The 15,023-nt window shown below is 38.2% G+C and overlaps 1 protein-coding gene across 2 annotated transcripts in view; it reads left to right on the forward strand.

Moving 5' to 3' along the window:
* The window catches only part of itga4 (integrin alpha 4), a 228,219-nt gene that overhangs the window by 209,845 nt on the left and 3,351 nt on the right, over positions 1-15,023 (forward strand). For both annotated transcript variants that reach the window (XM_059966797.1, XM_059966796.1), the window contains exons 23-27: positions 698-814; positions 4,755-4,871; positions 9,498-9,617; positions 12,722-12,814; positions 14,736-14,855. In XM_059966797.1, coding sequence (XP_059822780.1) covers positions 698-814; positions 4,755-4,871; positions 9,498-9,617; positions 12,722-12,814; positions 14,736-14,855 — 567 coding nt within the window. The remainder of the gene's footprint in view (positions 1-697; positions 815-4,754; positions 4,872-9,497; positions 9,618-12,721; positions 12,815-14,735; positions 14,856-15,023) is intronic.

Below are 15,023 nucleotides of genomic sequence, written 5' to 3' on the forward strand. Positions count from 1 at the left end.
GCATTTTCTATATTTCACGAGATAAAATGTCCTGTTTGTCAGTGTCTGCATTACCTTACAATGATTATTTTTTCTTCACGTACTTATAAATGTCTTGCAAATACGTTTTGTTTGCATTTCTTACTCCCTGCATCTCCCTCTACAAAGTGACTCTCCTATGCATGCCTATGGCACTCTCTTTAATTGTTGTTTTTCAACTCGATTCCAAACTGATTATTTTCTGCCTACCCACAATCCACATTCCACTTCAGTTATCACTTCCTTCACTAGAAGTAGGGGAGCATTTGAGGGAGTAAAGATAACTAATCAAATTCTTTTCCACTGTACTTTCAAATGACTAACTTTCTAATCAATGGCCACTATTCATTTTACCGTTACTGCAGCTATCAGTGGACTGTATCACTGGGCCAGAACGTTATTCAGAATTCAGAACTAGTGTTCAGAGGGACGTCCATTTAGAAAAGAAATGAGGAGAAATGATGAACAATTTTTATAAAACAAATAGAACAGTTGCATTTCTGCTCCTAAAAGGTGCTTATGTAGTAATGCTAATGAAAAAATATTGGCAATAAAAGATAAAATGAAATGCAGCAAAATTTTATTAGTTAACGTTTCTGTAATTTGCTGGCTATCTAAATTAATTTGTTGTTGTGTTGAGATTACTTATATTTAATCTATTCATATTGACAACTTCCAGGTAATCAACAGGGGGAATTACATGGCTCCTGATATTGAGCTGAACATTACACAGCCTAATACATTGGAAGGAAATGACTTTGATCTGTTTGAAATTCTTCACATAAAGGTGTTGGGTGTAAGTTGTTACTGTTTTAAAGACTCCTAATACCATATTGCCAATATGATCTCAAGATGTGATTAAGTTAAATATGAAGCATAATTAGCATATCTACATTTTTTAACCTCCAGTTAGTGTGGTTCCCCACTTGGGGCACTTAGATTAGATGTTAGTTATGCCTGTGGATTCTCCTTACAGTATGGATACTAAACAGATAACACTGTAGAAACACATGCAATAAAGCAATTTGAAACATATTTAAAATAGCAGCATAATACTGGATGCTGAGAATCCGAAATTTAAAATAAAAAATCTGGAAATGTTGGAAATACAGGTTGCTGCTGTGAGAAGAGAGACAAATTATTTTGGTTTTATGACTTTACTTACGAAATGGAAAAAATTAGCATTGAGAAATTCAGTGCAAGTAGTTTGGAAAAAGTGTTGGTAGAGATGAGAAAAATAGGGAAGGGTCTAAGACTAAATTATTGAGGGAGTGACAGTACAAAATAAGATGCTTTTGACATTGTTAGTGGTCCTGAAGCTTGTCAATGTAGATATTGGACTGTTTTCACTCATGGGGGAATGGTGAACAAGGCAGCATAACTAAACGTAAAGGGACTCATTATTTAAAAGTGAGGTACATTGAAATTTCTTCATGGAGAGGATTATGAATCTCTGGAATTCTGTCCTGTGGCTGATGATGAAAGCTTGAGTTTTGAAAGCACTTAAATGGCAGGTGGATAAATATTTGATAGAGGGTATATTGGCTAATAAGGATTAGCCTTGATCATATTAAATAGTGGGGCAATTTGGGTCTAATGACCCATATGAACAATGGAAGTGGATGAGGATAGAGATATCTGAAAATGGAGAATTTCAGAGAACAGCAACGTTACTTAGTGTTACACTGTAACTGAATGGAGGTACACTGCAAAAGCAAAATCTCAGCCCCCCCCCCCACCCCTGCAGAGGGACCTTATTGTGAACAGCCAGTTCAGTATTGTGAAGCTAAAAAACTTAAGTCTTACTTTGTAATTTTTAGTGTGCTGCCAGGTGACAAAAAGAGAAAGTAATGTTCTGCATTACCTGCTCTGACAAAGTTTATTTTCTAAATCATTATAAGAAGTTCAAAGAAAATTTATTATCAAAGTACATATATGTCACCATATACAACATTGAGCTTTATTGTTTTGTTGGGATACTCAATAAACCCAATAACCATAATAGAAACAACAAAACAACAACAGGGCAGGCAATTAGTGTGCAAATGATGACAAACTGTGCAACTAGAAAAAGAAAGAAAAAATGGTGGTGTCATAATTGATTGCTTCTCATTGTGCACTTGTCCTATTTAAATTTCAATTTTGCTTTTCTTTTCTTGAGTGGAAGATGCTCTACCAAATTACAGGTGAATAGTATAGTAATGTATTGATAAATTTCAGCTTTTCCTTGGACTCCTACCCTTTTTGAATATCTTTAAATAATACCATCCAATTACCAACATTTAAAAAGTGAGGTCATTTAAGAAGATTCATAATACAAAACTTAGTTTGTATTGATGAGGGAAAGTAATGATGACGTAAGAATGAATGATTGGAGAAGAGGTGTAGTTTTGTGCAGATGTACTGACAAGGAAGATCTTTAGTATTCTGAAATTTTTAGAGCAGCAGAAAATTTTCTATAAAATTGAGCATGAATTTAAAATTCAATTAGCTAATATTAAGTTGAATTTAAAAGATTGTAAACTAGAAGTGAGTAAGAACAATCTTTTTTTTGATGCACCTGCTAAATTTGTTTAAAACAAGAGTACTCATGGAAGTCCTCACTAGAAAGACCTGCATTTATATGGTAGATGATTATCTCTCCCAAAAATTAATAAAATAAAGAACTGACAGTTTAGATCAAAGTTTAAAAGAGCCATAAGTTCTTTAATATCTCCCCAAACAGCAGAATTGCTTCAAAGAATTTCTTTTCTCTTCCAATTTTTCATACAAGAGATGGTGTTTCTGGAAATACTGCAGTAAAACGTAGGCTTCAAAATATTGTGGATTACACAAAGGTTGGGGCACATGTTCCTTTTTAGAATAAAAGGCAAGGCTAACAGTTTTAGTGGACCTTGTTAAGAAGTTGAAAATGCATAGCAGGTATAGGCAACAAGAAACAAATGAGATGCTTGAGTAATGTAAGAAATGCAAGAAAACACTTAAGAAGAAGATTAAGAAAGCTGAAAGAAGGCATGTGGTAAATGCGAGCAAGCTTTTCCACTGAGGTTGGGACTAAAACTAGAGGTTAAGGGTGAAAAGTGAATTATTTAAGGGGGAACCCAAGGAAGAATTTCTTCACTCAAAGGGTGGTGTGAGTGTGGAAAAAGCTGCCAGCAGATGTGGTAAATGCTGGTTCAATTCAAGATTGACGATTGTTTAATGACATTTCCTGTATACATGTGTAAAGGAGAACAAAATAATTGTTACATTAGATCCAATACAGCACAGAAGAAAACACAAAGATAAAGAACACAATAATAATAAACACAATAAATATAAATACATCAGATAGCTTATGTACATTGAATCTATGTCCATAAAGTGATACTAATCTGTACATAAAGTGACTGCTAGGAAATAATAAAGTAGTGGTGGAGTTAGTGGGTGGAGGTTTTGATCAGTTTTACTGCCTGGGAAAACTAACAATTTGTGAGTCTGGTGATCTTGGCATGAATGCTACATAGCCTCCTCCCTGGTTGAAGTGGGACAAACAGTCCATTTGCAGGGTAGTCCTTCATGATGTTACTGGCCCTTTTCTGGTAACTTTCTGTATCTATGCCCTTGATGGTGGGTGTGCTGGTGATGCACTGGGCAGCTTTGTAGAGTCTTCCTGTCCACCACAGTGCAGTTTCCATACTAAGCAGTGAAGCAGCTTGTTAGGATATTCTCAATTCTGAATGGGTAGAATGACATGGGTATGGATGTGCAAGGCCCAGCTCTCTTCAACTTCCTCAGAAAACAAAGGCATTGGTGAGCTTTCTTGACTGCGTAGGATGAATTCTTCGACCATGAGGGGTTGTGCATGACATACACTCACAATAGCTTGAAACTTCTTTCAATTTCCTCTACTATTCTGCCAATGTAAATGGCGATATGAGTGATGCGAGTACTCCTTAAGTCGATAACTATCTCCTTTGTCTTATTGACATTTAAGTAAGAGGTTATTTGCCTGGCATCAGACCTCAAGTTCCTCCACTTCTTCTTTGTGGGCCATCTCATTGCTGTTGGTGATGAGCCCCACCACTGTCGTACCATCTGCAAAAGTGACAATGTGATTATTTGGGTGTTTGATCATGTAGTCATGTGTGGGCTTAGCGCACAGCCTGGGGTGGGGGGGGGGCACCAGTGTTGAGGGTGATGGGGAGGGAGGAGCAGTTGTGCGTCCTGACTATTTGAGGTCTGTTCGTTATGAAGTCCAACACCCTCAGTTGTACAGTGGTGCATTTAGGCTGAGGAGCAGGAGTTTGTTCACCAAGGTCTGTGGGACAATAGTGTTGAATGCTGCAGTGAAATCTAAAAATAGCAATCTGACACAAGTCTCCTTGTTTTCTAGATGTGTCAGGACCAGGTGCATGACAGCATTTAAGAGAAGCTACATAGGTAGAAGTGTACGGGTCTACGGTTCAGGTGCAGGTGGATGGGACTAGGTAGAATAACAGTTTGGCATGAACTAAGTAGGCCACAGGGCCTGCTTTGTTTTTTATGACTGACTCTAAAAGTTTTGCATTGGATTTCACTCTTTTATCTCAACTACACTCTTACTGGTTGTTGCTTCACACCTCTCGCATGAAAGGATTTATCAGACTATTGTTCTGCCATCTCACCCAATTGACATGTAGAAGTCAAATTGTTTCAGTTTGGTTGAATATTAGCATAATCTCATTTTGTTAAGGTTTTAATTTTTCTTTTTACAGCCTAACCATAGGGAGTGTTGGTTTGAGGAACATTTGAAAAACTGTACTAACCTGCCTGATGTATCAGTACTTCATCAAATGTTTAACTTTGTCAACAAGTATGGAACCAAAGAATTGGTAAGCATCAATATAAAATTAATTGAGTTGAACCAGGTTTTAAATGATGAAACTGTAAAAAATGGATTCTTAGAATGATTTCAAACTGATCAGATTAAAAATAAATCAGTACAAGAAAGCATCACCTGCATCTATGCATTAAGATTTAAAACATAATAACAGGATTTTTTTTTGTAATGCTTCTGATGAAGTGTCAAGGGTTTTCAAAGGAGACTTATGAGGCAAAGTTAGTTTTCTGAGTCATATTTCAGCAGATAAAGCAGCAGTATGATTACAAATACAAGCAGTTAAATTTTGGATGAGAAGTTCATAGAAGCAGGAAGGCAGAAAACATGCCATGCATGGTGAAATAATTGAATGTAGAAATTGACCAACAAATATGTTGAGGCAGCACTGGGGCTGGGCATTGTTTTGATGGTGGAAGTTTGTAGTGGTCATACAGATAGGTGATTAAAAGGCCAACCTGGAGTCAAATGTGACATGCTCATTCTGAACAGTGTGTCTCTGGGAAAGATTAACTGACTTTACTTTCCCATCTGATTACTATATTCCTTTTCTCACTTGGTGTCTGTAAGGATACTTAGTGACACGGACATCAAGGAGCAGATAGGGAGGCAGATTCTAGAAAGGTGTAATAACAGGATTGTTGTGGTGGGAGATTTTAATTTCCCAAATATTGATTTGCTGTAGGGAGATGCCAGGGTTTTAAATGGGGTGGAGTTTGTTAGGTGTGTTCAGCAAGGACGTAGATAAGCTTACAAGAGGAGTAGGCTGTACTTGATCTGGTATTGGGAAATAAACCTGGTCAGGTGTCAGGTCACTCAGTGAGAGCATTTTGGAGATGGTGATCACAATTCTATCTCCTTTACCATAGCATTAGAGAGGAATAGGACAGATAAGTTAGGAAAGCGTTAATTGGAGTAAAAGGAAATATGAAGCTATCAGGCAGGAATTTAGAAGCATAAATTGGGAACAGATATTCTCAGGGAAATGTACGGCAGAAATGTGGCAAATGTTCAGGGGATATTTGCGTGGTGTTCTGCATAGGAACATTCCAATGAGATAAAGGCTGGTAGGGTACAGTAACCATGGTGTACAAAGGCTGTTGAAAATCTAGTCAAAAAGAAAAGAATGGCTTATGAAAGGCTCAAAAAACTAGGTAATGATAGAGATCTAGAAGATTATGCTAGCAGGGAGGAGCTTAAGAATGAAATTAGGAGAGCCAGAAGGGGCCATGAGAAGGCCTTGGCAAGCAGGATTAAGAAAAATCCCAAGGCATTCTACAATTATGTGAAGAGCAAGGGGATAAGATGTGAGAAGATATGACAAATCAAGTGTGACAGTGGAAAAATGTGTATGGAACCAGAGGAGATAGCAGTGGTACTTAATGAATACTTTGCTTCATTATTCACTACTGAAAAGGATCTTGGTGATTGTAGGGATGACTTACAGTGGACTGAAAGGCTTGAGCATGTAGACATTAAGAAAGAGGATGTGCTGGAGCTTTTGGAAAGCATCAAGTTGGGTAAATCTCTGGAACTGGATGAGATGTACCCCAGGCTACTGTGGGAGGCAAGGGAGGAGATTGCTGAGCCCCTGATGATGATCTTTGCATCAGCAATGGGGATGGGGGGAGGTTCCAGAGGATTGGAAGGTTGCAGATGTTGTTCCCTTATTCAAGAAAGGCAGTAGAGTAGCCCAGGAAATTATAGACCAGTGAGTCTTACTTCAGTGGTTGGTAAGTTGATGGAAAAGATCCTGAGAGGCAGGATTTATGAACATTTGGAGAGGCATGATATGATTAGAAGTAGTCAGCATGGCTTTGTTAAAGGCAAGTCATGCTTTATGAGCCTGATTGAATTTTTTTTGAGGATGTGAATAAACACGTTGATGAAGGAAGAGCAGAAGACTAAGTATATATGGAATTCAGCAAAGCATTTGAAAAGGTACCCCATGCAAGGCCTATTGAGAAAGTAAGGAGGCATGGGAACCAAGGGGACCTTGCTTTGTGGATCCAGAATTGGCTTGCCCACAGAAGGCAAAGAGTGGTTGTAGACAGGTCATATTCTGCATAGAGGTTAATGACCAGTGGTCTGCCTCAGGGATCTGTTCTGGGACTCCTGCTCTTAGTGATTTCTGTAACTGACCTGTATGGGGAGGTGGAGGGATAGGTTAGTAAGTTTGCTGATGACACAAAGGTTGGGGGTGTTGTGGATAGTGTTGAGAGCTGTCAGAGGTTACAGCTGGACATTGATAGGATGGAAAACTGGGCTGAGAAGTGGCAGATGGAGTTCAACCCAAATAAGTGTGAGGTTGCTCATTTTGGTAGGTCAAATATGATGGCAGAATATAGTATTAATGGTAAGACTCTTGGCAGTGTGGAGGATCAGAGGGATCTTGGGGTCCGCGTCCATAGGACATCAAAGCTGCTGTGCAGGTTGACTCTGTGGTTAAGAAGGCATTGGCCTTTATCAATTGTGGGATTGAGTTTAGGAGTAGAGAGGTAATGTTTCAGAGATATATATATATACCCTGGTCAGACCCCAGTTGGAGCACTGTGCTCAGTTCTGGTGGCCTCACTGCAGGGAAGGATGTTGAAGCCATAGAAAGGGTGCAGGTATTTACAAGGATGTTACCTGGATTAGGGAGCATCCCTTACGAGAATAGGTTGAGTGAACTCGGCCTTTTCTCCTTAAAGCGACAGAGGATGAGAGGTGACCTGATAGAGGTGTATAAGATGAACAGAGGCATTGACTGTCTGGATAGTCAGAGGCTTTTTCCCAGTGCTGAAATGGCTATCACAAGAGGGCACAGTAGGTACAGAGGAGGTATCAGGGTTAAGTTTTTTTTACGCAGAGGGTGGTGAGTGTGTGGAATGGGCTGCTGGTGGTGGTGGTGGAGGCGGATATGATAGGGTCTTTTAAGAGACTCCTGGATAGGTACGTGGAGCTTAGAAAAATAGAGGACTATTTAGCCCTCTATTTAGCCCTAGGTAATTTCTAAAGTAAGTACATGTTCGGCACCCCATTGTGGGCCAAAGGACCTGTATTGTGCTGTAGTTTTTCTATGTTACTATGATACATCTGTCTCAGCTTTAATAGTTGATGACTTGGTATTCATTTCTCTGGGTAATCAATATCACAGATTTATAATCCCCAAATTCTGAGTTCTGTCTGTAAATCTGAAACAATTTCAATTTATCTCAGTTCTTATCATGAAAATGCTGTGAGTTCCAGGCCCATGAGCATTAGAAGCATCTTAATCGGTACTTACTTTGTAAACTTTGCTTGTCCTCTCATTCCTCAAAACTTGAGTTTCTGCTTCCTTGGGCTTCTTAATTGCACATTTATTTTCTGGGACACTGTCCGTCTATACACTATATTTTACTAGTTTTCCATCAGTTTAAAAAATAACATGTACTTGGCTTTTGCACCCATTCCATGGATTTCATGCTTTCCTAGATCAGATTAGTAAAGCTGAGCTTGCTGACTCAGAGAATCTCCAGTGCCCTACATTTGCACATAATTGGATCATGTAGACAGGCCAGAATAAGCCATGCTCATGAAATTCCTGAGAAAAAGTCATAAACAGCAAAGCATCATTTACAGCTTTGTTTTCTTTCAGTCAGAGCTTTCAAACATTTTGAATGCCACAAATCCTTGAGAGCATTACAAATAAAATAGAATTTAAAGCCATTAACTGTAAGTAAAAGCTTCTAAAACATTTAACTAATTAAGACATTTGCACCAAATAGTTTAAAAAAATTGCAACTTGCCTTATTTGTGCCTAATTGTACGTAGTCCAGTTATAAAACCTTCCCACATATTCACCGACTAATTTCTCTGGAGCTTCTGCTTGTTAATGCATAAATTTTAAAGTCTTGAATTTCATTTATGGAGATTATCCTTGACATTAAGCTTAGAACTGATGGTATTTACCAACAAGATACAACCCAGTTTCTCTTAGCAATGAATAGCTTGGATAAGGATTTCAGAGAATGATGCTTTCTCCATCTGCCACCTGCTTAATCAATTGATCAATCTATTTACATCCCTTTGCAGGATTTGGATCATCCATACAGCTTTTTTTCATGAGTGGCTTTAACTAACTGCATGATATCTCAAAACCTTCAGACAGATTTTATAAATAATAGAACATAGAACAGTACAGGACAATACTTCATATTTGATTCAAAGATAGGAAAAAAAAGCAATGAAAAACTAGAGTTGTTGTTTCTCTAAGCTTCTGGAAGTTTCTTGCTTTATTAGGTATATTAATCCTTTGTATCAGATATTACTTTATTTTAAACACAGCTAAATAGACTTGAGATCAGATTATTAGCTACTGACTGATGGTATCTATTCATTTATAATTTATCTAAACCACGATAATTTGTGTTGATTGATTGTAATTAATATTTGCTACCTGCTCTTGTGAATAGGTGAAACATTGGTTTTGGGCTTAGCTGTTCCCTGGACCCTTTTTTTTAAAAACTACTGTGTAAATTCAATCCTTCTCTTTCTTATGGATTCTTTGACCTTCTTTAAATAAGAACTGTCACTTTAAACAATTACATTTGAATTTAAACTTTTTACTTATTAAGTTGAAATATATTTTTTTAAACAGTCGTGCTCCAGACATGGAATTTCCTGTGTAAACATTAGATGCCAGCTTGGAGATATTGAAAGTAGGGAACGTGCATCCATACATATTGTTATGAGACTCCACTATGAACTTCTGGCGTCAGTAAGTATTTTGTGTTAGCACAGTTGGCATCTTTTAAATATTGCTTTTATAAATTATGGTGAATATGGTGTATTTAATTAATGTTCAAAAGTATATTTAATATCAATGTATGTGCATATATATCACCGCTACTACCTTGAGATTCATTTTCTTGCAGGCATTTACAAGTAAAGAAACACAATAGAATGTACAAAATCTATACATAGACAAAGATTGACAAACAACCAATGTGCAAAAGACAAACTACAAATAATAAATAATACAACATGAATTATAAATATGCAATTAAAGTTTTCTAAACATTAAGAATTAAGAGAGACGGTCAAAAATTATTTCATCTCATTATATGAAAATGGTCATAATTAGAACCATAGAACATTACAGCATAGAAACAGGCCTTTTGGCCCTTCTTGGCTGAGCTGAACCATTTTTCTGCCTAGTCCCACTGACCTGCACCCGGGCCATATCCCTCCAAACCCCTCTCATCCATATACCTGTCCAAGTTTTTCTTAAATGTCGAAAGTCAGCCCGCATTCATCACTTCATCTGGCAGCTCATTCCACACTCCCACCACCCTCTGCGCGAAGAAGCCTCCCTTAATGTTCCCTTTAAACTTTTCCCCCTTCACCCATGACCTGATTTTTTTCTCCCCTGGCCTCAGTGGAAAAAGCCTGCTTGCATTCACTCTATCTATACCCATCATAATTTTATACACCTCTATCAAATCACCCCTCATTCTCCTACGCTCCAGAGAATAAAGCCCTAACTATTCAACCTTTCTCTGTAACTCAGTTTCTCAAGTCCCGGCAACATCCTTGTAAACCTTCTCTGCACTCTTTCAACCTTATTAATATCCTTCCTGTAATTAGGTGACCAAAACTATACACAATACTCCAAATTTGGTCTCACCAATGTCTTATACAACCTCACCATTAAATTCCAACTCTTATACTCAATAATTTGATTTATAAAGGCCAATGTACCAAAAGCTCTCTTTACAACCCTATCTACTTGTGACACCACTTTTAGGGAATTATGTATCTGTACTCTTAGATCCCTCTGTTCTACTGCACTCCTCGGTGCCCTACCACTTACCTTGTATGTTTGACCTTCCGAAAAGCAATACCTCACACTTGTCTGCATTAAACTCCATTTTCTCCATTAAAATCTGCCATTTTTCTGCCCATTCCTCCAACTGGTCCAAATCCCTCTGCAAGCTTTGAAAACCTTCCTCACTGTCCACTACACCTCCAATCTTTGTATCATCAGCAAATTTGCTGATCCAATTTGCCACATTATCATCCAGATCACTGATATAGATGACAAATAACAGTGGACACAGCACTGATCCCTGTGGCACACCACTAGTCACAGGCCTCCACTCAGAGTAGCAATCCTCCACTACCACTCTCTGGCTTCTTCCATTGAGCCAATGTCTAATCCAATTTACTACCTCTCCATGTATACCTAGCGACTGAATCTTCCTAACTAACCTCCCATGCGGGACCTTGTCAAAGGCCTTACTGAAGTCCATGTATATAACATCCACTGCCTTCCCTTCATCCACTTTCCTGGTATCTTCCTCAAAAAAACTCTTAACAGATTGTTTAAACATGACCTACCATGCACAAAGCCATGCTGACTGTTTCTAATAAGTCCCTGTCTATCCAAATACTTGTAAATCCTATCTCTTAGTATTCCTTCCAATAATTTACCTACTACCAATGTCAAACTTACCGGCCTATAATTTCCCAGCTTACTTTTTGAGCCTTTTTTCAACAACGGAACTTCATGAGCTATCCTCCAATCCTCCGGCACCTGACCCGTGGATATCGACATTTTAAATATTTCTGCCAGGGCCCCTGCAAATTAGGAAATGGTATTTGCTGTCTTCAATCAACTTTATTGCTGATAGATGCATTAGACACTTGTTCATGATAAATTTGAGATTATTTTTCTGTCTACTCCCTTCCCACTGTTGGATGATGTTTTAAATAAGTTACTCTGTAGAAATAGATCTTCTCAAATTTAAATTGCTGTCTGTACTGGTATTTTTTTGTCTAATTTACTAAATTTGGATGAGACCACCACATAAATGATTGTGAGAATAAAGATGACATGGGAAGTTCTGCTCCCTGAAATGGAAATCTCATCAAATAACCTGGAAATTAGAAATTTAACCTAATATTTCTTGTTTTTGGCTGAAGGAGAAAATGATTGCTGGACAGAAAAGGTGTGTCCATAAAATGAAATAGAAACATAGAAAAACTACAGCACAGTACAGGCCCTTTGGCCCACAAAGCTGTGCTGAACATGTCCCTAACTTAAAACTGCCTAGGTTTTAACCATTGCCCTCTATTTTTCTAAGCTCCATCGAGGAGTCTCTTAAAAGATCCTATTGTTTCTGCCTCCACCACCGCTGCTGGCAGCCCATTACCACTCTCTGTGTAAAAAAAAAACTTGCCCCTTACATCTCCTCTGTACCTACTTTCAAGCACCTTAAAACTATGCCCTCTTGTGCTCATTACAGCTCTGGGAAAAAGCCTCTGACTATCCACACGGTCAATGCCTCTCACTATCTTGTACACCTCTATCAGGTCACCTCTCATTCTCCGTTGCTCCAAGGAGAAAAGGCTGAGTTCAATCAACCTATTCTCATAAGGCATGCTCCCCAATTCAGGCAAATCCTTGTAAATCTCCTCTGCACCCTTTCTATGGTTTCCATATCCTTCCTCTGGTGAGGCAACCAGAATTGAGCACAGTAATCCAAGTGGAGTCTGACCAGGGTCCTATATAGCTGCAACATTACCTTTCGGCTCTTAAAATCAATCCCATAATTGATGACGGCCAATGCACTGTATGCTTTTTTAACTACAAGACATTTTTTAAAGTTAGGTTTTGTCAGTTCATTGATCTACAGGATTTGCAGCTGTAATGTGCTTTTGCTATTTCTTATATTTCAGCATCCATCACTTTCAAAAGAGGCAAATACAATTAATGACATTTAAGTATTTTATGGGGAAACTGGCATTACCAGAAATAAGCTTGATGCCATAATGTTTTTTGTATTTGAACACAATATAAAATTCACTTTATTTCAACAGGATACTGCTGCGTCAACTCTGTTTTTTACCACTGCTGTTGCATCATCGGGAAGCAATCTTGATATCATTCAAAAAGGAGATATTAAATCAACTGTAGGTATTTATTCATTATTGTAAAATCAGCAGAATTAACTTACCTTCCATATGTTCTTCTCCCGTCAACACCCTAGATTAATTTTTAGTCTTTCCCACTTAATGTGCCCTTGATGTGTCTTTGAGACCATGAGAGCAGAATTAGTCCATTCAATCATGGCTAATTTATTTCCCCTCTCAACCCCATTCTCCTGGCTTCTTCTCACAACCTTTGGCACCCTCACTAATTAAGAACATATCAACCTCCACTTTAGATATACCAAATGACTTGGCCTCTATAGCCATCCGTGGTAATGAGTTCCACAGATTCACTACCTCATCAGAAATTCCTCCTCATCTCTGTGGTAAAGGGATATTCTTGCATTCTGAGGCTGCACTCTCTAGTCCTAGAACTTTCCACAATTGGAAACATCCTTTTAACGTCCACTTTATCTAGTTGTCAAAGACCTTCTGAAAATCTAAGTAAACAACATCCACTGAATCTTCATCTATCCTGCCTGTTATTTCCTTGAAGAATTCCAACAGATTTGTCAGGCAAGATTTCCCCTTAAGGAAACCATGCTGGCTTTGGCTTACTTTTTCATCTGTCTCTAAGTACCATATCCTTAATAATGGACTCCAACAGCTTACTAACCACTGAAGTCAGGCTAACTGCTTTATAATTTCCTTTTTTTCTTCCCTCCTTTCTTGAGGAGTGGACTTTTGCAGTTTTCCCATCCTCCAAAACCACTCCAGAATCTTTGCTTTTTCAAAGATCATTACTAATGCCTCCACATTCTCTTCAGCTACCCTTTTCAGAACACTTTGGTATGGTCTTGTCTAGTCCAGGTGACTTATCTACCTATCAGCTTCCCAAGCACCACCTTCTTAGCAATAGCAATTACACTCACTTCTGCCCCGGCACTCCCAAATTTCTGGTTACTTACTCATTTTGTCTTCCCTTTTTAACATGCTCTCTCTTTCTCATGTTATAATTTTTACCCTGCATACTGGCTACTGTTGAGAGGTCAGTATATAAATATCATCAGGGTCTGTTTATCCTTTTCATTTGTTAGGCCTGTCTACAAGGATTCTGTATCTTCTGATCATATGACACTGCTTTTTAATTTTTAACAAACAGAGCTAACCCACCCCCTTTGGCCGCATGCCTGTCCTTTTGATATGATTTGTAACTTTAAATGTCAAATTCAGAACTGTGATCTTCTTTCAGCCTCTGTAATGCCCACAACATCATAACTGGGATGTTCTAGCTGAATGACCAGATCTACCTTATTATGTATATTCAAAAATAACGCCTTCACCTCTGTATTCATGACTTTTCAATATTGCCTCCATGTTATCTCCAGTTAAATTCTTATCCCTTTCTAAAGTAGCCTTTTTTTTTTATCCTGCTGAGTTCTGTAACCTCTCCTGCACTCTCCCTCCCTTTTACTATATCCATACTTTCCCCTCCCATTCAAAATTCCTGTGTAGGGCAGATGAGATGGCCTGAACCCAGACATCAGGCAGACAACATGGTCTTTGGCACAACAGAGAATGGAAGGACTATACTATCCTCAATTAGAAATACATATCTTCTCTCTCCCCCTCTTGACTGGCTCCCTAAACCACTGTACCATGATTTGGTACTCAAGCTTCCTACAGCTGCAACTCAGGAAACAACAATCTCAGACCTGTTGGGCAAGCTTAAGGGCTAAGGACTGAGCTTCCTTCAGCACTGCCTTTAAGTTGAACCATTCTTTTTAGAACCTTTTCAAAATCCAGCTGTCCCAGATATTACATCTTCTCTTTCATAATTTATACAGGCAACCTGATGAGCCAAATTGTTTAAAACTTTAGAAATCAAGTTGTGAAAATAGCTTTGCTTGTGTTACTCTTTGAATATAGTTTGTATTCAATTGAATTTACTGTTTTCTTCCAGGTTACGATGGAGGCATATTATAATTTTAAACCAAAAATTAAAGTATTAATGGGAATTATTATCAGCGGTTTCCTCTTGATAATGATTGCATTTCTTCATATCATAGCCTTATTTTGGAAGGTGAGATTTATATTAACCCATTCCTTATAATTAAAAGCGGTACCTCTCTATCCTTAACATCAGCTGTCTGCAGCAAAGTGAAACTGAACTTAGAATTTCTGATAGCCGTGAGCTTAAATCATCCTACCTCTTGTCATAAGGTTACCTGCCAATTCCAGATATTAGTCC

This window comes from Hypanus sabinus, chromosome 4 (assembly GCF_030144855.1).
Source record: "Hypanus sabinus isolate sHypSab1 chromosome 4, sHypSab1.hap1, whole genome shotgun sequence".
Taxonomy (NCBI): Eukaryota; Metazoa; Chordata; class Chondrichthyes; order Myliobatiformes; family Dasyatidae; genus Hypanus; species Hypanus sabinus.